This window comes from Phycodurus eques, chromosome 15 (assembly GCF_024500275.1).
Source record: "Phycodurus eques isolate BA_2022a chromosome 15, UOR_Pequ_1.1, whole genome shotgun sequence".
Lineage (NCBI taxonomy): Eukaryota > Metazoa > Chordata > Actinopteri > Syngnathiformes > Syngnathidae > Phycodurus > Phycodurus eques.
The window spans coordinates 9578555-9602706 of record NC_084539.1 but is presented as its reverse complement, the minus strand read 5'-3'; the positions used below and the strand labels follow the sequence as shown (position 1 = coordinate 9602706).

The following is a 24152-nucleotide window of genomic DNA, read 5'->3' as shown; positions in this document are numbered from 1 at the left end:
TCCCTCAGCGAAATGGAAAATTGTCTTGTTTGTTTACGCCGAGACAAAGCTAAACGACGTTTTAGTAGTGCAAAGCGGGTGTACTGTACTGTACATTATACAAAATAATCTCACTCGCGAAATAATTGTAAAAGAAAAAAAACACTTTTTGAAAGGAAATTTGAACTGCATTTTAAAGAGCGACAGAGGAACAAAATTTCAAAAGTTGAGTATATTTACTCCCCCCCCCCCCCCCACCTTTTTTTTTTTTATATACACACTTGATGTGCAAAATTCGAGTAATTTCCGGACGACCTTGTCATCATAGATGTATGTTGACTCTTTTTTCTCTCGCCACATAGGAGTATATTATAATTATATTGCATGAACTTTGTCTAAATGGCGTTGCCGTACGTTTTTCGCCGCACAGCCACTTGCGCACTCGTCCTCTTGACTTGAACCGCACTTGCTTCCGCGCGCTTGACTAAATCTGACTGAATTTGTATCGAATAAACGAACAAAAGCCTCGACGCAGAATCCCCGTCACAACTTTACTGGACGAAAAAATCTTTCGTTAAATTTCCATGTCCGGCTTCTCGGCCTCACCAAACTTAGCCTAGCTTAGCTTGCTAGACGCTAACAAAGGGACGCGGTTGTGTTCAACACGTCGCGGTTGTGTTGAACGAAAAGTGTTGTGATTGTTGTGTGAAAATGTGTGCAACGAGGACAGCAGACTACGAGGGGGAACTTTGTGGAACAAAAGAGGAAGACGAGCGACAACAACTGGACGCTGTTTGCAAGACGCCTCGAGTTGGGTTACGTGACGCAGGTTTGTTTACTTGCTACTCTCACTTGTTTACGAACTATATATTTTTTTTTTTCAACAATATTTCTGTTTATTTCTCATGGAGGAACCTTCATCCTAGCATTGTATGACGTTCCATTGAATACCGAGATGGGAGTGAGTCCCAAATCCCTGTGGGGGTGAAAAACACGCAAATCAGGTCATTACTTGGATTAAGCAAATCGCAAGTCAAGTCATACACTCTTGTTCCAGTCGTAACATATATTGGAGCGGTATTAAAATGTTTTTTTCAAAATTCCACCCCCCCCCCCCCACCCCCCAAATTAAAACACACAAAAAATAGTCACATATTATGATTGACTGAATTTATTGCACTGAATTGTTTTAAAGTTGTATTGCAAACTCAATTTAACTGAATTTTATTTTTCAACAGACTGCTGTGCACTTTGTGACGACAGCCTTGTAACTCCAACGGTTCATAAGAGAACATAATTAAGCAAAAGTCAAGAAGACTGTTTTCTGTTGGTGAAGTATAATTAGATGTGTAGATAATGGAGAATGAAAGAGATTCATAATTAAGGGAATTATATGTGACATAAAAACGTTGTCATCCTTCAAAGACTTTTGCGTGCCTGTGAACCAAAATGAAAGGTTCGGACAATTATCATAAACCGTCCCACCCCTCGTTACGTTACTTAACTGTAATAAAACATTCACAATCACATCATTTTTTAAAATTGTCACCCAAACCAGTCGATGCAACTTAATGTTTGACCAGCTAGCTATACTGTTAAATTAGCTTACCTGTCTTTGTGAGTTTTTTAGTGACGGATAATGCGTGAGTTGCAAGCCATGCAGGTTGCCATCCTCTTTGTGCAGATTTCATAGACAACATAATCCTTGAATCCAAATGTTATTATCTTTTGCAGCTCCTTCCATCGTTGTTCATGCAGGTGGCTACATCAAACTGGCAAGTGCGCAACAACGCGGACTGTGTTGCCAGATTGCCCTGAATGACCCCCAAAACATTTCTGAAAGAAAAAAAAACAAACAAACAAAAAAAACCTCAATAGAGGCAGCATGGTGGACGACCGGGTAGCACATCCGCCTCACAGTTCTGAGGACCCAGGTTCAAATCCGGCCTCGCCTGTGTTCTCCCCGTGCCTGCATAGGTTTTCTCCAGGTACTCTGGTTTCTTCCCACTTCCCAAAAACATACATGGTAGGTTAATTGAAGATTAAATTGCCCATAGGTGTGAATGTGAGTGCTAATGGTTGTTTGTTTATGTGTTATATGCATATTTTTATATGCCTTTAAGAGTACTCCTGCATTTATGACTTCACTTGAATTTTTGTACTCAAGCAAATAAATCACTGTTAGTAGGCAGTATCCAATTTCTAATGTCAGAAATAAAAATATATATAACAATGCAGTACATACTGTTAAATTATTGAACAGAATTTCTCAATGGACAGTTTTGCTATTGTGAGCATATATTATTGCTGCAGCAATAATGTTTGGAGGTATATGAATGAAAACATTGAATGGACGGGGATAGAAGTGCACGGTAATATATGATTTAAAGCTGTCTTTTTGACAAAAACTTGTGGGGAAATGGACAGAAACTACTAAAACCTATTGAAAAGGACCCAGCAAAAGTCGAGTACAAGACGAGCAAGAAAAAGGGAGGTTTTTCGGTTCTCCTGCTTTTGCCTCTTTGCCCCACCTGTAATGTGAACCTTCTGTAGTACCGTGAGTCTTCTTGCTTTACCGTGAGCATTCCCATAATAAAGCAATAATTATCGTACCGTGAGATTAATACTGTGATAAAACCAAACTGGGAGATGCACTGTAGATATTGTTATATTTAACTCGGGTGCTATCCATTTCTTCTGCTCATCCTTGAGATGGTTCTACACCTTCATTGGAGTCCAGCTGTGTTTGATTATACTGATTGGACTTGATTAGGAAAGCCACACCCCTGTCTATATAAGACCTTACTGCTCACAGTGCATGTCAGAGCAAATGAGAATCATGTGGTCAAAGGAACTGCCTGAAGAGCTCAGAGACAGAATTGTGGCAAGGCACAGATCTGGCCAAGGTCACAAAAAAATTCTGCTGCACTTAAGGTTCCTAAGAGCACAGTGGCCTCCATAATCCTTATATGGAAGACGTTTGGGACGAGCAGAACCGTTCCTAGAGCTGGCCGTCCGACCAAACTGAGCAATCGGGGGAGAAGAACCTTGGTGGGGGAGGTAAAGAAGAACCCAAAGATCACTGTGGCTGAGCTCCAGAGATGCAGTCGGAAGATGGGAGAAAGTTCTAGAAAGTCAGTCAACCATCACTGCAGCCCTCCACCAGTCGATGTTTTATGGCAGAGTGGCGCGACGGAAGCCTCTCCTCAGTGCAAGACACATGAAAGCCTGCATGGAGTTTGCTAAAAAAATAAATAAAAAAAAGACCTGAAAGACTCCAAGATGGTGAGAAATAAGATTCTCTGGTCTGATGAGACCAAGATAGAAATGGTTGGCCTTAATTCTAAGTGGCATGTGTGGACAAAACCAGGCACTGCTCATCACATGTCCAATACAGTCCCAACAGTGAAGCATGGTGGTGGCAGCATCGTGCTGTGTGTGTGTTTTTCAGCTGCAGGGACAGGGAGACTGGTTGCAATCGAAGAAAAGATGAATGCGACCAAGTACAGGGATATCCTGGACGAAAACCTTCTCCAGAGTGCTCAGAACCTCAGACTGGAGCGAAGGTTCACCTTCAAAAAAGACAATGACCCTAAGCACACAGCTAAAATACCGAAGGAGTGGCTTCAGAACAACTCCGTGACTGTTTTTGAATGGCCGAGCCAGAGCCCTGACTTAAACCCAATTGAGCATCTCTGGAAAGACCTGAAAATGGCTGTCCACCAATGTTCACCATCCAACCTGACAGAACTGAAGAGGATCTGCAAGGAGGAATGGTAGAGGATCCCCAAATCCAGGTGTGAAAAAGTTGTTGCATCATTCCAAAAATGTTGCAACAACCGTCCGTAGGTGTGAATGTAAGTGCGAATGGTTGTTTGTTTATATGTGCCCTGCTATTGGCTGGGGACTAGTTCAGGGTGTACGCCGCCTCTCACCCAGAGTCAGCTGGGATAGGAGCCTGGTGAGGATAAGCGGTTCGGAAAATGGATGAAAAGAATACACATCAATGTCACAACATGAGAGCGTGTGTTTGTCTTCTTGTGTCCTGCAGATGTCAGTGAAGACGTTCGTCCTGAGCGGCAGGAGCCAGAGTCCCCTCTCATTAAAGTGGAAGTGGACGACAAAGAGTACTCCTACATTAAAGAGGAAGAGTCGCCGCACTCCGTTCACATTCAAAAGGAAGAGGAGCCAGAGCTCTCCCACATTCAAGAGGAACAGCAGCTGCAGCCTCGCCAAGTCAAAGAGGAGGAGCATGAGACCCCCTACATTAAAGAGGAGGACGATATCACCAAGTTGGCATCGAATGATGTCCCTTTGAGGAGTGAAGATGAAGGTCAAAATGAGGAGGACAGAGGGACGGAGTCTCCAAGCAGCAGCTCAAGTCAACATATGACAACAGAAGGTGACGGAGACGACTGTGGAGGATCGTCAACAGATGGCCTCATCGCTCCACTATCAGATAGTGACAACATAATGTCACACTCTCCCGACATTGATGATGAACACTCTGGAGGTGATATGACTGACGACAAACGCTGGAAATGTTCTCAGTGTGGGCGAACGTTTGGTAATGAGAGCGGTTTAAAAAGTCATAGGACAGCACACACTGGAGAAAAACCTTTTGCCTGTTCAGTTTGTGGCCAAAGATTCACTGAAAAGGGAAGCTTAAAAAGACACGCAAGAACCCACACTGGTGAAAAACCTTATACCTGCTCAGTCTGTGGTAAAAGATTCACTCAGAAGGGAGATTTAAAAATACACATAAGAAAACACACCGGTGAGAAACCTTTTGCCTGCTCAGTTTGTGGTCAAAGATTCTCTGAGAACGGAAGTTTAAGAAAACACACAAGAACACACACCGGTGAGAAACCTTTTGCCTGCTCAGTTTGCGGTCAAAGATTCTCTCAGAAGGGAACCTTAAAAAGACACACAAAGACCCACACTGGTGAGGAGCCTTTTACCTGCTCAGTTTGTGGTCAAAGATTCACTCAAAAGGAACATTTACTAAGACACACAAGAACACACACTGGAGAGAAGCCTTTTGCCTGCTCAGTTTGTGGTAAAAAATTCACTCAAGAGGTACATTTAAAAAGACACGCAAGGACACACACTGGAGAGAAACCTTTAGCCTGTTCAGTTTGTGGTCAAAGATTCTCTGAGAGTGGAAGCTTAAAAACACACATAAGAACACACACTGGAGAGAAACCTTTTGCCTGTTTAGTTTGTGGCCAAAAATTCTCTCGTCAGGGTCAGGTTAAGACACACAAGTGTGCCGGTGAGAATCTCAGTAATCAATTAAGCTTTGAATGAAAGTTTAGATGTTTAATATTTAAACTGGTTACTATGGCACAGATTTTACACAAACAAGCTTGTTGTGCTCTATGTACCTTCCTGAAAGTGGGCAAGTGTAGAAAATTAAAATGCGAGCCAGAACTCTGAAAGCAAAGCACCTAGTTTGTCCAGTGTTTTTGTGTGTGTATGAAATAAGCAATTGATTGGTTCAAACAGACTGTAAAGAAACTTTGACTCGAAAGTAAGCTGGAAAAATGGAAATGTGATTCTGAATAAAATACAACTCTTGATCCAGACAACGCATGGCTCAGAACCCTACGAAGAGCAAAATATTTGGAGCTCGTTTTCCGGATGCGAATGACGGGGGCCCTCCCCTGGAGCAAGCCTGGAGATGGAGTCTGACCATCTACAGAAGCTAGCTGTAGAGAAATGGTATGTTACTTCTCTGGCGGGCAAGGAGCGTGAGCAACCCGACCTCGGGTACGCGGAAGACGACGGATGGATGGATGGATAGATCCTGATCAGCACTGGACCAAATCTGGTCCAGATTTGTACCAAAACGGGTTTAGCATTGAAATGGTGGTCTTTTATATATATACTTTATCTGCTAAATGTATTCAAACAATGACAATACTTCATTTAAGTTTCATTAAAGTGACATTTTTTACATCACCATTACATTGCACACATGAGCATGATAAATGCTAAAACCCGTAAAAAGCATATTTAAATACAATATTGCAATAGTAACAAAAGGTTGAACATTTTATTTTGTAAACATAAAAATTCAAGTGGTGCAAATAGGCACAATTTGGCATGCTCTCACTGCAAAAACTAAATCTTAAAACAAAACACAACTGGTTTTCTATTTTAAGTAAAAAATTGCCTGAAACAAGTGAAGTTCATTGTGAAAACGAGTTTTTTGGTAATGAATCTTCTATTAAATGTAATGAGAACTGTCTAGAAATGAGACGTTTTCCCCAGAAGTCCAGGGAATCATCAAGATAGTCATCAAAATTGAGACAAGCCTTCATGCTCTTTTTGTTCAGCAGTGGTTTTTCGTCTTGGAACTCAGCCATGCAGGCCAATTATGCATGAGACATTCAGACTATAAGATAAATGGATGGATTTGGATTGGATTTTAAACACCATCATTCACATCAAGAGTGATGAGAAAGATAATCGCAGTTTTAAACATCTGGTTGCTCTAATGGTTAAAATGTTAAAACAAGTCGGTTCGTACTAAGTTGTTTTTCTGTGAGGAATTTGATGGTTCTTTCAGCCACTACTCAAAGTGTTCCACCTCCTCCAGTGAGCCAAAAGGAAACTCGGGTACTTCAGGAATCAAGTTTACCATGGCGCTCTGCTGTGTTACTTTATTTAGTAAAGCTGCTGCTTTACTAAATAAAGCAGCAGCTGTGTTAGCTGCTGCTTTATTTGTTCCATCGGTGCAAGCATGTGAAGTTTAGCAGCTATTGTCTGGAAATGTTTGCCCCTTCCCGATGCTCTATGTCACCAAGTCGATTGCTGCGCCTCCTACCTGCCTTTACCTGTTGATTGAAAATGAACCAACTCGTACTTGTTTTCAGTAACTTCATGCGATGAACAAAGGGCTAATGACAACGCTAAGGCAGTGTTAACACATTCAGCGCCATTGACGGCTTTAGCCGTCAAATATCCGTGTTGACTGGGAAGGCTGGCAGTGAATGAGTAAAAATGAAAATTGACTGTTCCCAAAGAGGACAGACACACTGTTTGTATCTTATGTGAACAACAAGCTTTATTGTTAGCAATGAGGTTAATTTGTGTTGTGTATTTACTTTAAGGTTAGCTTACGCAAGCAGTGCTTAATTGTATGCTCAACCTTTTACATAACTGAGCCCAAACGCTACTCCGAATGAGAGTTACCCGTGAAACATGTCGATAACTTCTTACTGCACGAGCATTGTGTTCAATAAAGCACTTATTTTCAGTATTTGCCGTTTCTTGATGCTATAAGTCACCTGCTGTTGCTGTCTCCTACCTGCCTGTGGTGGAGCTGAGCTGCCCGACTTTCAATCAGACTCAGCTGTTGATGGTTCTGGTGCTCCCTGGCCTGTGCTGGTGGGCAAGTCTGCTGCTTCATACAGTGGGTTGTACTTCTGTCTTTACTGCCCCAGAACCGCTGGATCCAGGTGGCGACAACACGAACTGGTGTTCGTAGACCAGTTTAGCCATGTTCCACGGAGTAGTTGTTATGGATTCCACTGGTTTAGTTTGGCAAAACTGTTGTGAGCTAAAGCAGGTGCAGCAGACATGGGCGCTGGCGTCTTATCTATGTTCTCCTGCTGACTGTCAATCAGACATTGTACACAACTGCTGTTAGATTTGTGATTGGATGACTGAGTGTGTTGAGGCAGAACCTTTGGCTACACACATACACACACACACACACTGGCCTTCTGACTTCTACCGTGGAATTTTCATTGAGCGGAAAACTAGTTTCAATTCAGGAGACACTACAATACAATAAATATCAGACAAGCATAGTGTAGAGAGTATTTTGAAATGAAAATATTAAAAACAACGACGTTACAGAAAATTGCGAATAGTCAAGTCTGTCCGCGAATACCGAAAGATAGGCTACCAATTTTTCTTTTATTATGGTAAGTGGATCACCATTATGGTAAGTGGACCATCCGGCCCCCAGTTTGTACACCACCGGTGGTGTGGAAGATGTCAGTCTGAGAAACGTTCTCAGAATCGCATCAAATGACGGCAGGTATGAGATTCCCTCGAGACAAACTGTCACAAGAAGAATACACGAGTTGTAAGAAAAAGAGAGGACTGCAAAAGAGACAACAACTCTGTTGCTCTGGATATCATTAGATCACCATAATTACCTGGGGATTACAGTGCATTATATCAATGAACAGTGAAAGCTGAATTCACGTGCACTGGCTATAATGAAAACACAGGCGAGACATTATGCTGAAATGTGCGTGGGATACTTTATTCAAGTTGCACAGCTGTGGAATGTGTCAAATAAAGTCACCACACTCAGCATAGACAGTGTGAGAAACATAAGAGCTGCTGCAAGACATTTGTTGATTGAACATGTACCCTGCTTTGCGCAAAGTCTCCAGCGTTCTGTCACAGTATCGCTGCGTAACAGTGCGGTTGAATATGTCCTGACCAAGTGCAGAAAAGTTGTGGGGCACTTTAAACACAGTTCAGCAAAAGCTGCAGAATTAGAGCAACGACAAGTTGAACATGGACAAAAGAAGGAATCGCTGATGCAAGACATTCCAACCAGATGGAATTCAACTCTGGGCATGATTAAAAAAAAAAAAAAAAAAGATCAGAAACGATCAACCACTGAGGGATGTCCTCACCGACCACACCAAGATTGCAATGGCAACTACAGCTGAAATAAACAGCTGAAAACGCTACTGGAGCCTTGCAGGTATGTTTAACATTTCTCACTATCCTCCTGCTAATCCTGCTAATGTAAGCGATAAAAAGTGTACAGTGTACACTGTACAGTATTTGTGTGTGTGCAGCGTGAATATGTAGACAAGATTTTTTTGTACACAGGGTTTTTAAGGTGAAATTCAAACACTTACTGCCTAAGGATCATTTTAAAATGTTTCCGGCACCTTATCACTGGGGTAAAATTCATATTGACAGGAATAAATATACTCATAATTATTTTATCACTTTATCACCAGGTGCATTGTATTATGTTATAAACATTTAAAATACTTTCATGAATAAACAAGTTTATAAATTAAAAGTTCCTAATTTAGTAAAAATACAACCAGTTATAATGTCAAGCACTTTTCGCTGATGTTCAGGCATTGACTGTCAAGAAGCGCACAAATAGCCTGTGAAACGGTTAGTTAGCAATTGAGTCAAATTGGGGTACATATCAGTTTACATATCAGTTTAAAACATTACACACACTAAAAAAAAAGAGAGATTTTAGAATAAATTTAAGTTAAAAAAATAGTACATGGAATTAGGAGGTAGTTTTTTTTATTTGATTAGCTTTTAATCAGTCCAAAACACAACAAAGGATAAAGCTAACTGAAAAGGTAGAGGGTGAAGCTGCATCCAATTGTGCCTCTGCCCTTCTTTACAAAACAAAAGCACACTTTCAAGTCTCCAACACAAACAGGTTTTAACACCTTGAGTTAAGTTAAATGAGTAAAAAAAAATAAAAAATAACTCAAGAGTAAATTAAGTCCTTAACGCAAGCGAGGTCCCACAGTATTTTATTCAGAATCACATACAGAGCTTTCCATCTTACCCCAAAGAGTTCAAGTTTCTATCAATGATTCGCTTCTTTGATATGCACATTACAAAACATTTGACACAGCAGTCGAGTGCATTGCTTTGTTTTAGCACGAGTGCTAATTCAGTCATCCACAGGATGTCTTTAAGAAGGTATATAGAATACAAGACGATAGATAGCATACAACAAAGTAGATAGAATGCAAAAATGTAGATTATTCCAAATCACTGTCACAGCAGTTTTAATATTTTACATGTAGATTTTCATTCAAAGCTTAATTAATCACCACTACTGTACCAGCACATTCATCCTGATCCTTATACTGAGAATTTTGTTTTGACTCAACAGGCAAAAGGTTTATCTCCGGTGTGTATTCTTGCATGTATGTTTAAGTTTCCCTTTCTAGAGAATCTATGACCACAAACTGAGCAGGCAAAAGGTTTTTCACCTGTGTGCGTTCTTGTGTGACTTTTTAAGTTTCCCTTTAGAGAAAATGTTTGCCCACAAACTGAGCAGGCAAAAGGTTTTTCTCCAGTGTGCGTTCTCGTGTGTGATTTTAAATGTTCCTTTGTAGAGAATCTTTTACTACATGCAGAGCAGGGGAAAGGTTTCTCTCCAGTGTGTATTCTCATGTGTATTTTTAAATATCCCTTCATAATGAATCTTTGGCCACAAACTGAGCAGGCAAAAGGATTCCCATCAGTGTGGGTTTGTGTGTGTATTCTAAAATATGCCTTTGTAGTAAATCTTTGGCCACAAACTGAGCAGGCAAAAGGTTTCTCACCAGTGTGGATTCTTGCATGTGTTTTTAAATGTCCCTTGACAGTGAATCTTTGGCCACACACAGAGCAGGCAAAAGGTTTCTCACCAGTGTGGGTTCTTCTGTGAGTCCCTAAATGTCCTTTCTGGGAAAATCTTTTACCACAAACTGAGCAGGAAAAAGGTTCCTCACCTGTGTGTGTCCTTCTGTGAACCCCTAAATGTCCCTTCTGAGAGAATCTTTTACCACAAACTGAGCAGGAAAAAGGTTTATCTCCAGTGTGTGTTCTTGTGTGACTTTTTAGGCTTCCCTTTTCAGAGAATCTTTGACCACAAACTGAGCAGACAAAAGGTTTCTCTCCAGTGTGCGTTTTTGTGTGTGTTGTCAAATGGTTTCTCTGAGCAAATCTTTGCCCACAAACTGAGCAGACAAAAGGTTTCTCTCCAGTGTGTGTTCGTGTGTGTGTTGTCAAACTGGTTCTTTGAGCAAATCTTTTACCACAAACTGTGCAGACAAACTGTTTCTCTCCAGTGTGTCTTCTTGTGTGTCTTCTTAAATGTCCCTCTTGAGTGAATCTTTGCCCACAAACTGAACATGCGTACGGCTTCTCTCCAGTGTGTATCATCATATGCTTTTTCAAAAGAGACTTGTAGACAAACGTTTTCCTACAATGAGAACATTTCCAGCATTTGTTGTCAGTGAGACATGTCATATCCCCTTCAGACTGTTCATCGTCGTCAGTGTGAGGAGAGTGTGACATGTCATCACTATCTGATAGTGGAGCTATGAGGCCGTCTGCTGGCGATTCTGCGGAGTGGTCTCCATCGCCTTCTGTTGCCATATGTGGACTTGAGCTGCTGCTTGGAGACTCCGGCCCTCTCTCACTTTGCCCGTCATCTTCGCTCTTCAAAAGGACAACAATCGATGGCAACTTGGTGAAATCCGCCTTCTCCTCAATGTTCACAGGCTCTTCTTCCACCTTCTCAATGTATAGGAGTTCTTCCTCCTCTTTAATGTAAGGATGCACTGGCTCATCCTCTTCTTTAATATGAGAAGGCTCCAAGGTTTTGCTGATGTCTGAAAGAAAAAAGAAGACAAACACACAGTTTGGTAAAATCAAGTCTGTTGTGACTTTGATGTTGTGTATTACTGGTTATATTCCATCCATCCATCCATTTTACATAGCGCTTATCCTCCCTAAGGTTGCAGGTGAGCTGGAGCCTATCCCTGCATTTAAAATGATCAGGCGTAAAAAAAAAAAAAATTAAAAAAAACTGTGGAAAATGGATGGATGGATTACAGACCCTTTGCAAAAAAATAGAATATCATGGAAAGGTTTATTAATTTCCACAATTCCATTCAAAATTCCATTCTTTCATAGATTATAGATTCAAGGCCCACAATTTAAACAATTACATGTATTTATTTGTTAATTTTTTTTTACACAATTTGAGCTTTCAGATTTCTTCAGAATACCGTGAAGAAATCACAATTGACTTCTCAGTTTTTGTAGAAAAAAAAGAGAAAGAAATGAGGGTCACATTAAATCAATCAAAATATGGTACTTTCAAAACGATACGTTAATATTAGGTTGGGAATCAGCTTGCTTTAATCACTGCCTCGATGTGCCGTGGCAGTGAGGCAACAATCAACCTATGGCATCGCCTGGGAGTTATGCAAGCCCAGATTTCCTTGATGCTTGCTGTCAGTTCTTCTTTGTTTTTGAGTCTGGCGCCCCTCATTTTCCTCCTGATAATACCCCATCGATTCTCAATGGGGTTTAGATCCGGCGAGTTTGCTGGCCAGTCAAGCACTGTGATGGCATGGGGATCAAATCAGCTTTTGGTGCTTCTGGCGCTTCGGGCAGGGGCCAGGTCCTTCTGGAAGATGAAATCTGCATCTCCATACAGATCCTCAGCAGAAAGAATAGACTGTTGCGGTGACCTTGGATTTAAGAAATCAGAGTTTACCAACACCTGCACTGGACATCGCACCCCAAATCATGACGGACTGTGGATATTTCACACTGGACCGCGAGCAGCTTGGGTTCTCTTCTTCACCAGTCTTCCCCCAAAGCCTTGGAACCTTGATTACCGAATGAAAGGCACACTTTCATCGGAAAAGAGGACCTTGGACCACTGGCTATCAGTCCAGTTCTCCTTCTCCTTGGCCCAATTGAGACGCTTCCTACGTTGGCTCAGGCTCAGAAGCGGCTTCACCCGACAGTTGTAGCGCATCTCCCAGATGTGTCTGAATGTGGTGGTTTTTGAAGCTACGACGCCCGCCTCATTCCACTCTTTCTGGACCTCTACTAGATTCTTGAATCTTGGCTGTTTGACAATCCGCTGACTCCCACGGTCATCTCTTATGCTGGTGCATCTTCTCCTGCCACATTTTGTCCTTCCACTAGACTTCCCATTGACATGCTTGGACACAGCACTCTGTGAACCACCAGCCTCCTTAGCTATGAACGTTTGTGGCTTACCCATCCTAAGGAGGGTATCAATGATGGTCTTCTGGCCTGTTGTCAAGTCTGCAGTCTTCCTCATATTGAACCAAACTGTGACAATTGAACCAAACTGATGCAATTTAATGACACCTGGGGAAACCTGTGCAGGTGCTTTGAGTTTAGTAGATGATTAGCGCGCATGCATGCTACCGTATGTTTTAAGCTAGCGTATGTTTTACCATGCCTGTGCCCAATAATACGGTGTGCCTTAGGTATGTGTTAAATACAGAAATAGACTCCGTAACTCCGACTGCGCATTTTAATACGGTGCGCCATATGGTCGTGAAAATACGGAAATGACACCTGGGTAAACGTGTGCAGTTACTTTGAGCTTAGTAGATGAGTAGTGTGTGACACTCAGTTTAAAACATTAATGACCTGCAAAATTTGGGCTGATTTCTTCACAGTATTCTATTTTTTTTTTTTTTTATTCCTGATTTCGTGGGTTTTATGAGCTGGAAGCCCAAATTGTGTAAAAAAAATAAACAAATAAGTACATATTAAATAATAATATTAAATACAGCTTCCCCTACCACAGAAGTAACTAACTGGCGGAAGGAAGTTTGGATCAGGACTCAGGACCGAGAAGCTGTCCCATATGGATCTACACCTACATCCAAAAAAGATAGATTCAAAGATTGAAAACATGTCTGGGCACTTCTATTTTTATCGGTGCAGTCATTCTTGGCTTTACGGAATCAAATCTGCATTTCAGCCAGTAAACACGACGCAAAGACAAGACAGAGACAGACGCTGAGAGGATGAAGCAGCAAAGACAATTACTGCGCAGGATTAAGGGAGAGAAAATACAGAACAAATGACGCTCTCCAAAAAAATGTCAGTGTAATGGCCTGAGTCATCAGTCTGTTTATAATGGCCCTCGCACCGAGAGCACCAATAGATGTTTACTGTCACGTGACTACATCCCGGGTACTGGATGACTGCAATCTTCACAATAGAAATACGCTTTAACAAAGACAAATGATGTCTAAAAAGTCTTTAGAAGAAATACATTTCCGGGTTCGCAAGCCGGGCGTGCCACCTCAAGTCATCTAAGTAGTGCGACAGTCCCGTGGGTCCCGCGAGAAGGGAGTAGATGTCACTATTAATCACATGATTGGGCAGGAGTGGGCGCGAACATCACCGGGACCGGGTGGGAGTGGAAACCATACTCCCGTTGACTTTCAAAAATATTAACATTTCAAAATCGACAACATCACAATGATATGGATTTCCCCGGCTTGCAAAGGCCAGTCAATCTCAAACTTCATTTCATGTTGGCCGTGTCACAACAGCCGAAGCCACCCAGTGACAAACGTCTGAGGGCGGGAGCAACAAGGGAGACAAGTACAGTACACACACGCGTAACTTCATACACAGCGGAGAATTCATAAAGAGAGCGGAAGGTCTCTACGGAATTCAGCAGCTTTAGAGGCAACAATTATAGAATTCTCCACTATTTGGAGGTATTTTGGATTAAAAAGAAAAAAAAAGAAGAAGAAGAGTTTCTAAACCAGATCGTGCTCACTTAGCGAACATAGCGACAAAGGATTACGGCATGTGTGTTTACTTTTTAACCATCTGGTTTAAAGGTTCTGTTAAGCTATGGTTCATTTTCCATATAATTTGATCAATCAAGGTAAAGACATTTATGAAATTAAAAAAATGTCTCGTTTAGCATTTTTTTTTTTTTTTCATGCTGTTTTGGTTTTATATGGGCAAATGTCTCCCATGCTGAAACAGCCATGCCTTAAGGAAGTATTGGTCTTAATGGTCGATATTTTACTGACAAGTTAATTTGATGTATTTTTTTTTGTTCAAGAAAATGAAACTGGCAGTCATTTCCAATCATATCAATCTGTTTTGGAGCAATTGGCAAATAACTAATTGCCTTTAGGAACGCTCCTTTTTTATCGGCAAAACCGACACGCCCCTCATGACGTCAGCGGCAGAAGTGGCGACCAAATTTACTGCACAGCCGGTGTGGCAAAAGGAATGAAAACGTATTAACGCATATTTTATATATAGAAGTTGTCGGGTGGAATCCCCTCACCTCCAAAATGACTGCTTTTCAGGAAACTTAAAGAAGACTTCTTGCTTGCCCAAGGATGTGCCCTCTCTCCGCTGCTCTTCTCTCTCTACTAGAAAAAACTGCACCTCAACGCACCCGGCTGTCAAACTCCTGAAGTTTGAAGACGACACCACAGTCATTGGCCTCATCAAAGAGTTTGCGTATCGACAGGAAGCGGAGCAGCTGGACCTGCGGTGCGGCCGACACAACCTGGAGCTGAACACGCTCAAGACTGTAGAGATGATCGTGGACTTCAGGAGTCATCCTTCGCCACAGCTTCCCCTCACGCTGTCCAACTGCCCTGTGTAAACCGCTGAGACCTTCAAGTTCCTGGGAATTACAGTCTCCAGGTCCTGAAGTGGCCCAGCAGAGGATGTACTTCCTGTGGTTTCTGAGGAAGCAAGGCCTTCCACAGGAGCTGTTGAGCCAGTTCTACACAGCGGTCATCGAATCAGTCCTGTGTTCTTCCATCACAGTCTGGTTTGGTGCTGCTACAAAAAAGGACAAACTCCGACTGCAACAAACAATCGGGACGGCCCACCAACCCCCCCTTGAGGACTTGAAGGCTGCCAGAACTAAGACAAGAGCGTGCAAAATCCTCTTGGACCCTCCACATCCCAGTCACCACCTCTTCCAGCTCCTTCGCTCAGGTAGGCGCTATCGATCAATGCAAACTAAAACAAGCAGACATTCCAACAGCTTCTTCCCTCGTGTATTCAACTTCTCGTGACCGATCTTGCGGTCTTATTTTTAGTCAAATATTGCCACCACCAATTGTTAGTTTCAGCTTGGCGTCGGTTGGTGCCAAAACATGTGATCGGCGATTCATCAAGCTCATGCTATAAGTGTCAAATTCGACGCATCGGCGGTTCAACCATTGCGACCCCTTTTCAAGGTTTCTTCCTTTTTTTCCCCACGTGGGTTTTCTCACATTTTGTTGTTGTTGTCGTTTTGCCTCGATGGTGGCCTGCGTTTGCCCCCTGGGTCCACGTCATAATCGTGAGGGGCCACCACCAGATCCACAAACTAAGTAGACATTACAAATCATGTTATATTCCATGTAACGTGATACACACAGCGCGCGGGAGATGATTTCGTTTAAAGATAAACACGGCAATACGTTAAAAACAAAGCATTTCCTAGCAAGAAGTGAACAAACCTGCAGGGTGTAACCCGACGCGAGGCGTCTTGAAAACAGCGTCCAGTATTTGACGTTCTCGCGCCTTCGCCTCATTTGGTCCACAAAGTTGCTCCTCGTACTCCGCCGCTGTCCTTCTCGCACACATTCTCACACGGCAGTCACGGCGCTTTTTTTGTGTGGCTCCCACTCGATCTCGGCTTCGCGATGTGTCGATGACAAACGCGTCTCTTTGTCAGCAGGCTAGGCTAGGCTAAGCTAGGCTAGGCCTGGAAGCTTCAACGGGCACCGATACGACTTAAACCGGACACGAGGATTTAACGAATAATGTTTGAGTCCAAGCGAAGTACCGATGGACGCACCGCGGATTCGAGGATTCAGTTCGTAGAAATTCAGTAAGATTTAGTGAGGTTCGTCGAAGAGAGAGCAGCGATTACGTTAAAAAATAATAATAAAAAGTGTGCGGATGGGGAGCTGCAGCGGAAAATCCACAGCAGCGCGCTTGGTCGCAAGTTACGTCACGAGCACGCAAATCGACATTATCAAAACGGAAATACTAACCAAAACAATAACACCTTTAACTGTGTATTCTTCTTGCGGGAGACAAGCCGGCGTTGAGGCGGCTCAAAAGATCCAACTTCGAGAAGCTTCAGCTTGTACCAAGATGAAATTGAACCATGTTTTCCTTCTGTTAAGCGTAGTAATCAATTAAAAACGGTGACTAGTGTATTGCACATTATCCAAAATAAACACACATCTGACCGGGCTTTGCTAGTATTGCTTTAAAAATAGATATATATATAGTTCGTCAAGTTACACAGTTTCGCTTCTACCGCCCTACGTCATTACCCTCACGGATGTATTGGTAGATTGACACGCCCATTTTGAGCTCCGTGCCGATGTTGACACTAAGCTAGGGAGGTCCACGTCGTCAGTGCATTCAATGTGTGTGGACAGCAAGAAAACTAAAAGACCAAGGATGTCAGTACATTGTGGTGCATACGGTTGCGTAAAATGGCGTACAATTACGACAAGGAAACTGGGAGTCCCTTCTGCGTGTAAAAATAATAATTGTTGCTTTAGAAAAAAAAGTGTCTATAGATAGGATATGTTTCGGCGTTAACAAAACAGTAATCCACATGAAAATCGGTTGAGAAATCAGAAAGTTACGACAATTTCAGTGTCCATGCATTGCCTTCAATGGGAAAGTCCGCCTTCCCAACATGGCCGCCACGTAGGCACATCGATTATTCCGGTGGCGAAAAAACGGCTAGTGTATCTCCTGGTCATAGCTATGATGACTCTCTCTTCCTGCTGATTTTTTATCATGGCATCGCTATAGTAGGCGTTGTCTGCCATCTAGTGGCGAATAGTGTTATTACAACCTAAAACTGCTCTGTTATGGTGGAGGATACTTTTTTTTTTTTTTTAATGTAGGGGCCACTACGACTGTGGGCGCTAGCCAAATGTTTCCTCTACCAGATGTTAAAAATTTTCAGGAAAATTGTTTTTAAAAACATTTTGGTTTCAAATATTTTTGTTTTTTGCTCAAATTAATTCCAAGTGCGCTCGCGGGTCGCATGCCAGTTGCCCATGGCTGCCTTAATGCATGGAGTAAACTTCCATCCATCCATTTTCTGACCCGCTTCTCCTCACAAGGGGCGCGGGCGTACTGGAGCCTATCCCAGCTGTCATCGGGCAGGAGGCGGGGTACACCCTAAACTGGTTGCCAGCCAATTGCAGGGCGCATACAAACAAACAAACAACCATTCACACTCACACCTACGGGCAATTTAAAGTCTCCAATTAATGCATGTTTTTGGGATGTGGGAGGAAACCGGAGTGCCCGGAGAAAACCCACGCAGACACGGGGAGAACATGCAAACTCCACACAGGCGGGGCCGGGGATTGAACCCGGGTGGAGTAAATTTAAAAAAAAAAAATTGCTTTGTGAACATGAAGTTACCCTCGCAGAACAGACTAACAATCATGTAAATTTCTCCATCTTTGTGTACAAAGCAAGTGGCAATATTTTCCCCTTCAATCTTAATAGTGTGAACAATCTTTTGAAAAATTGATTTCTCTGATACTAAAGGGGGTAGCCACAGAAAAGATGAGTTACACTTTCTTCACTGGGGGCAGCGTGGCACAGAGGTTAAGTGTCCACCCTGAAACCGTCTGAAGTTTGAGGCCCTGATGGGTCGACTGATAGATCAACTGTAAGAGTTAAATTGATGACACTTTCCTTATAGTTTACATTTTATGTTTACACTTTTTTTTTTTTTACAATGTTCACTACCGGGGTGTGTGCAGCTTGTCGGCCTCAGTTAGAGCCCCACTGTCACGCTGCCAGCAAGCTGTTGTCACTCATCTTCTCCTGCCATGTTTTGTAGAATTTAGAAGCTCTCAACATCCTGGCATCATGGACCTTCCCAGGTGGTCCAGCAAGCATGTCACAGAATCGCCCCCTCTCATCCACGGTCCCCTGATGTGGGAATCACCTCTTACTGGTGGCCTTTGCACCCTGATGTGGCATCCATTAATAGCACCGATGACACATCAAACTTGCCAGAGATCTCATGGAAGCTGTTTTGGTTGGCCATGTGCCACAGGAACACCCTCACCTTCTTTGTTGCAAGGACTGGTGGTGGTAGACCTTGACCGTGTTGTTCCGCAAAGCCATTGTCCTGCAGCGGCATCACAACATATTCAAACTGGGGCTTTGTGACACAGAAATGGTGTGTAAAAGTGTGGTCATCTATGGTCAGCATGATCTCTCACTCTGTTATAATTGTTATAATTCGCTGCGTAGGCAGCAGCAAAGTGGTTATTCCAGGCAAGAAACAAAACCTATTTCAGTTATGAAAGAAATATGACACATATAACGTTTTAAACCTAACCCAAGAAAGAACGAGGGAGACAAACACAGAGACAAGACAGGCACCAATCGGTTAGGAACATTCACCCTTTTACTTTTAGTAAACAATGAAATACGCTCAAACAAACAAATGGCTACATTCTGCATCTTTATATTTCCTCTTCATCCACCGTGGTTGAAGGTTGGTCGGAATCCGAAGAGGGCCGTAGATCGGAAATGACGAAAAACAGCGTAGGAATCGAAAGATGGCGGTAATGCAACGCAAAGGATGCTAACCGCCGTTAAACACCAGAGAAGAAGAAAGTGCGACACATTACTGCTTATTCTTTTCGTCTCTACACGTTCTTCTACGCGCTTCACGATTTGTTTTCAGACTTTGTACTGACCCCTCTTAAATCTCGAACATAAAACTCAATTCGTTAAATCTTCGTGTCCGGTTTAAGTGGTCTCGGTGCGCGATGAAGCTTCTCGGCCTCGCTTAGCCTAGCTTAGCCTAGCCTAGCTTAGCTTGCAGGCCGCTAACGAAGAGACGCGTTTGCGGTCAACAAACACATCGCTAAGCAGAGCTCGAGTGCGAGTGTGCGGTGTTGTGACTGTCGTGTGAAAATGTGTGCAAGGACAGCAGACTACCAGGAGGAACTTTGTGGGACGAAAGAGGAGAACGAGCGACAACGTCAACAACTGGACGCTGTCTTCCAGAAGCTTCGAGTTGTGTTATGCTCAGCAGGTTTGTTCACTTCCTGCCCCCTTCTTTACTAACTACTTTCCATTTGTAACAACAGTCCTGTATTTGTTTTCGGCCACTGTGTGAGGTACATTAGTTTAAAAAAAATAAATCCCATTATTTAAACTATGGAAAGTGAAGACGTTTGTCCCGTGACGTCACGCACCTCTGGAGACGATCGCTGCCATCACGTTGGAGGTACGGTTCAACTGTCTCCCGATAGCAGTTGGGGCACTGTTAGTCCAGTAATCTTGTCCTTCCTGTTTGCGTCACTGTTTCACAATGCTGCATAGAAATTGTTCAACTGTATATGTGTCCAAGGTTTCAATATAACACGCAAAAACACAATGGCTCGTTTGGAACTCCTGATTGACTGCAAGACAATGTGAACCTTGCTTAAAAAAATAGAGAGAGGAAAAAAAAAAGTAAAACTAGACTGTACGCAAACCTGTGATGCAAAGAAATAAAACTACACTTTTGGTGCAACAGCTTTAACCACTCGTCTACGAGGTGCCACACTGTCACCAACGCGGAATGTCTACCAGTAGTTCTTAACAGGTGCCCGACGGGGTGGCACAAGTCAATCTGGTGCTGAATGTGTACGCCCGTGTCAACTGGCCTCCGGGAAGCAACTTGACACGGCTGCGATCATCTTGTTTTCAACGAATTAAAGTTAATACCCGACACTCCCACAGACTTTGCCAAAATCAATAATGGCGAGGACAGATATGCATTTGAAAAGAATACATGTAAAAATAAGCATAAATGTGTTTGAAGCAATATTATCAGCTTCATGCACAATACGTCTGGCATGGATGTTATGCTTTAACCGCTGTTTGTCCCCAAAAAATTCCGCGGGTCACATTGTTGATACCGTTTCCATCATAGTTATGACTGTGAAACCAGAGAAAATTTTCATTCCCTCATCATAATACTACATATAAATGATCTGGGCGGGAGCAGGGAAATAGAAGGGGCCCGAGTAGTGTTTACATTCGCGAGCGACTCTTTCAAATGAACAAATCCTTTGAGTGAACGTACAGAATTGAATCACTTCATGAACTGATTCGTTCCTTTTTCAATTCAGTTGAGCTCGGCCGCAAGCATCTACCCTGGCCAAAGGTGACACTTGTGGGGCGGGGGCGGTGGCAGAGCAAGGAGTGGCCGTCGACCTGGTCGGTGGGCTTTGTGGGCATCTCAGTCTCGCTGCGCAGCGACTCCAATGGTCCGTCAAAATGTCTTTACGTGAAACCGGCCCGTGGTGCAAACATTTTTTAAAAATCAGGAACCACTGCCCTACAGAACAGTGCCAAATCAGCTGATTGCGCGGTCCTGTAGTGCAAATCGTGAAATTCATCCATGAGGTGAGTGGGTCGAGAAAAACAACAACAAGCCAAACAATAACCTCTGGTGCTCCTTTAAGAATCAGACCAAAATTGTTATGTGCACCCTTGACTATATATAGGCATGCTTTTATGTATGGGTCATTATTGGTTGCAGCGCTCTGTGGTTGCATGCCGTGTCGAACTTTAATTATTTGAAAACATTACGATCGTAACCACGTTAATGTTATTACCCAGAGGCCAGTCGTCATGGGTGTCCCATTTCTCCAGCAGACAAACTTGTGCTGCGCCACCAAAGCACGTTTATATCGTCTACTAATGGAGATTTTATGCTGATGATATGTGCAGCAATTTGTAGCCTAGTGTTTAAGATGCCTTTATTTATTTGCATTACGGGTTTGAGTCCAGCTGTCTTCAACCACATTTAGTGTCCCCTTGAACTTGTTTTTATTTTTGTGTACCATCTTTGAAAAATGGTTGGAAGAAGAATGAAAGTAAGTGTGTGCCTGAAGTGATTTTCTTCAAACGCGTTTATGCTGATTTTTACATTAATTCTTTTTACATCTATGCATACCTGTACGTGTCATTATTGATTTCGGCACGCTCGTGCTGGACCACCGACAGAGCGTCACAGGACCCCTGCTGGACACCCTGTAGTTTGCCTGTATCGAACAAACAGGTCTGTGGATGACGCAGTCAACATGGGACTGCAGTCCGAGGGCTGCACGATATTAAAAAAAACTTTCGATATGGGTGTTGAATATTGCAATATCAATATTATTGCAATATTTAACATGCCTGTAAAGAAATATTTTTATTATCCAATGAAATGATTTTTTTAACAAAATAAGTGGCAAAATAAATGGCAAAATAAGTAGGCTATTATGTACTGCGCCATGAAAAAGTATGGGCCCCCTTCGCAAATTCTTATATTTTTGCATATTTAACCCACTTTAATGTTTAAGATCATCAAACAAATGTAAATATAAGATATAAATATAACCCAAGTGAACTTAAAATGCTGTTTTCAAAAGGTGATTCATCAAGGGAAAAAACACTATTCAAATTCATCTGGCATATGGCTATATTTAATGTATATGCTAAAAACCCATTCCAGTTATTTTTTTTATGACGACTGAGTTGCCTGAGTTGGGCCAATACACATTTTGAGTAGTTCAATATGTGTATTGTATCATCAAATTTAGAGCTAAAAAAAAAAAAAAAAAATCAAACTGTGTGTCCCATATAATTTATATACACACACACACACACACACAGACATGTAACCTGAGCGTGGTTCTGTCATTGATTTCTGTGCTTGAGTTTCAACTCCCACCTCCAGCAGAACTTGGACCACATCCCGGGGAAGGCATGGGACATTGAGTCCGAATGGACCATGTTCCACGCCTCCATTGTTGAGCCGGCCGACCGGAGCTGTGGTCTTAAGGTGGTCGGTGCCTGTTGTGGCAGCAATCACCGAACCCGTTGGTGGACACCGGCAGTAAGAGGTGCTTTCAAGTTGATGGAGTCCTATCAGGTGTTTTTTTTTTTAACCTGTGGGACTCCAGAATGCAGCTTTGGTGGTCGCTGAGACAAAAGACTGATTTGTGACATGCGTCAATGACGTAGCATCATCTTTACTTTGCTGTTGCAATGAAATTACTGTCAAGGAGCTAACGTCTTGTTTCGCCAAACATCTCCTCGATGGGTTCTCTGATGGGAGGTGCTAACATGTAAACAGAGAATCAAGGACCGAGGAGGTTGCAAATACAAAATGAAGTTTTGCCCATGTATGTTTGTCTTCTTGTCTTGCAGACAACAGTGAAGATCTTTGTCCTGAGCGGCAGCAACCAGAGTCTCCTCACATGAAAGATGAAGTGGAGTATGAGAAGCCCCCTCACATTAAAAAAGAGAAGGTGCCAGGGCATCCTTACATTATAAAGGAAGAGCAGCCAGAAGCTTCCTACATTAAAGAGGAAGAGGCGCCAGAGACCCACCACATCAAAGTGGATGAGGAAGAGCATCCCCACTTGGAGGAAGCGCTCCTGCATATTAAAAAGGAGGAAGGTGATGAGCTCCCATATATTAAAGAGGAGGATGATATCACCAAGTTGCCATCGATTAGTGTCCCCTTGAAGAGTGACGATAAAGTTCTAAGTAAGAACAGAGGGACTGAACCTCCAAGCAGCAGCAGCTTAAGTCAACACATGACAACAGAAGGTGACAACAAACGCTGGAAATGTTCCCAATGTGGGAAAAGTTTGAGTTATAAGACCAGTTTGAAAGGTCATATGATGATCCACACCGGAGAGAAACCATTTGCTTGCTTAGTTTGTGGTAAAGCATTCGCGACAAATGTAGATTTAAAAAGACATACAAAAACACACACTGGAGAAAAACCTTTTGCCTGTTCGGTTTGTGGTAAAAGCTTCGCTAACAAACATTATATAAAAAGACACACAAGAACACACACTGGTGAGAAAGCTTTTGCATGCTCTGTTTGTGGCCAAAGATTCACACAAAAGGGAAGTTTAAATGCACACTCAAGAATCCACACTGGTGATAAACCTTATGCCTGCTCTGTTTGTGGCAGAAGATTCTCCCATAAGGGAAGCTTAAAGGTACACTCAAGAATCCACACTGGAGAAAAACCTTTTCCCTGCTCAGTATGTGGTAAAAGATTCATTGAAAAGGGAAAAATGAGAAAACACACAAGAACGCACACTGGGGAGAAACCTTTTGCCTGCTCAGTTTGTGGTCGAAGATTCTCTGTGAAGGGAACCTTAAAAAGTCACTCAAGAACACACATTCGAGAGAAATCTTGTGCTATACAACACACAACAATCGAAGGAGACAAAGATGTTGGGGAACAGCTGTTCTATGTAGGGTTGGGGTATGTTCAATATCATCTAAATGTTGAGAATTAGCATTTGTGCTAAATCACTAAAAATGCATCTGCTTTGTCCAAAGTTTTTGTAGAGTGCATATTAAATACCGAAATGATTGAAATAGCCTGTGAAGTAACTTTGACACTTTGGTGTAAGACGGAGAAGTGTATATGTGATTGAAATCATTAGACAGTGAGAGTAACGCAATTTACTTGTAAAAACTGTAAAAAAAATAAAAATTAAAAAAAAGAATACATGGAATAAACGTCTGAAAGTGCATCGATGGCTGTCTCT

The 24152-nt window shown here is 42.5% G+C and overlaps 3 protein-coding genes across 7 annotated transcripts; 2 read left to right on the top strand and 1 right to left on the bottom strand.

The window, feature by feature from the left end:
* The first annotated feature begins 263 nt into the window (after window positions 1-263).
* Window positions 264-5543, top strand: LOC133414105 (zinc finger protein OZF-like). Its single transcript, XM_061699247.1, has 3 exons — window positions 264-309; window positions 710-808; window positions 4031-5543. Exons 1-3 carry the CDS (start codon window positions 264-266, stop codon window positions 5287-5289), a joined length of 1404 nt encoding a protein of 467 aa, XP_061555231.1. The 3' UTR covers window positions 5290-5543.
* A 3065-nt stretch (window positions 5544-8608) lies between these two features.
* On the bottom strand, window positions 8609-19856 carry LOC133414237 (gastrula zinc finger protein XlCGF57.1-like). Of its 5 annotated transcripts, none has more exons than XM_061699506.1 (3): window positions 19794-19856; window positions 18650-18712; window positions 8609-11384 (listed from the first exon to the last, which is right to left on the bottom strand). In XM_061699506.1, the coding sequence occupies exons 1-3, from the start codon at window positions 19813-19815 to the stop codon at window positions 9889-9891; spliced, it is 1581 nt and encodes a 526-aa protein (XP_061555490.1). In that variant the 5' UTR covers window positions 19816-19856; the 3' UTR covers window positions 8609-9888. The 5 variants fall into 5 exon arrangements, with proteins under 5 accessions (XP_061555490.1, XP_061555491.1, XP_061555488.1 ...); XM_061699507.1 differs by lacking the exons at window positions 18650-18712; window positions 19794-19856 and adding exons at window positions 15819-15913; window positions 16047-16134; XM_061699504.1 differs by lacking the exons at window positions 18650-18712; window positions 19794-19856 and adding exons at window positions 13350-13426; window positions 14870-15263.
* LOC133414243 (gastrula zinc finger protein XlCGF17.1-like) lies at window positions 15358-24152 on the top strand. Its single transcript, XM_061699512.1, has 3 exons — window positions 15358-15537; window positions 19526-19630; window positions 22786-24152. The coding sequence occupies exon 3, from the start codon at window positions 22836-22838 to the stop codon at window positions 23895-23897; it is 1062 nt and encodes a 353-aa protein (XP_061555496.1). The 5' UTR covers window positions 15358-15537; window positions 19526-19630; window positions 22786-22835; the 3' UTR covers window positions 23898-24152.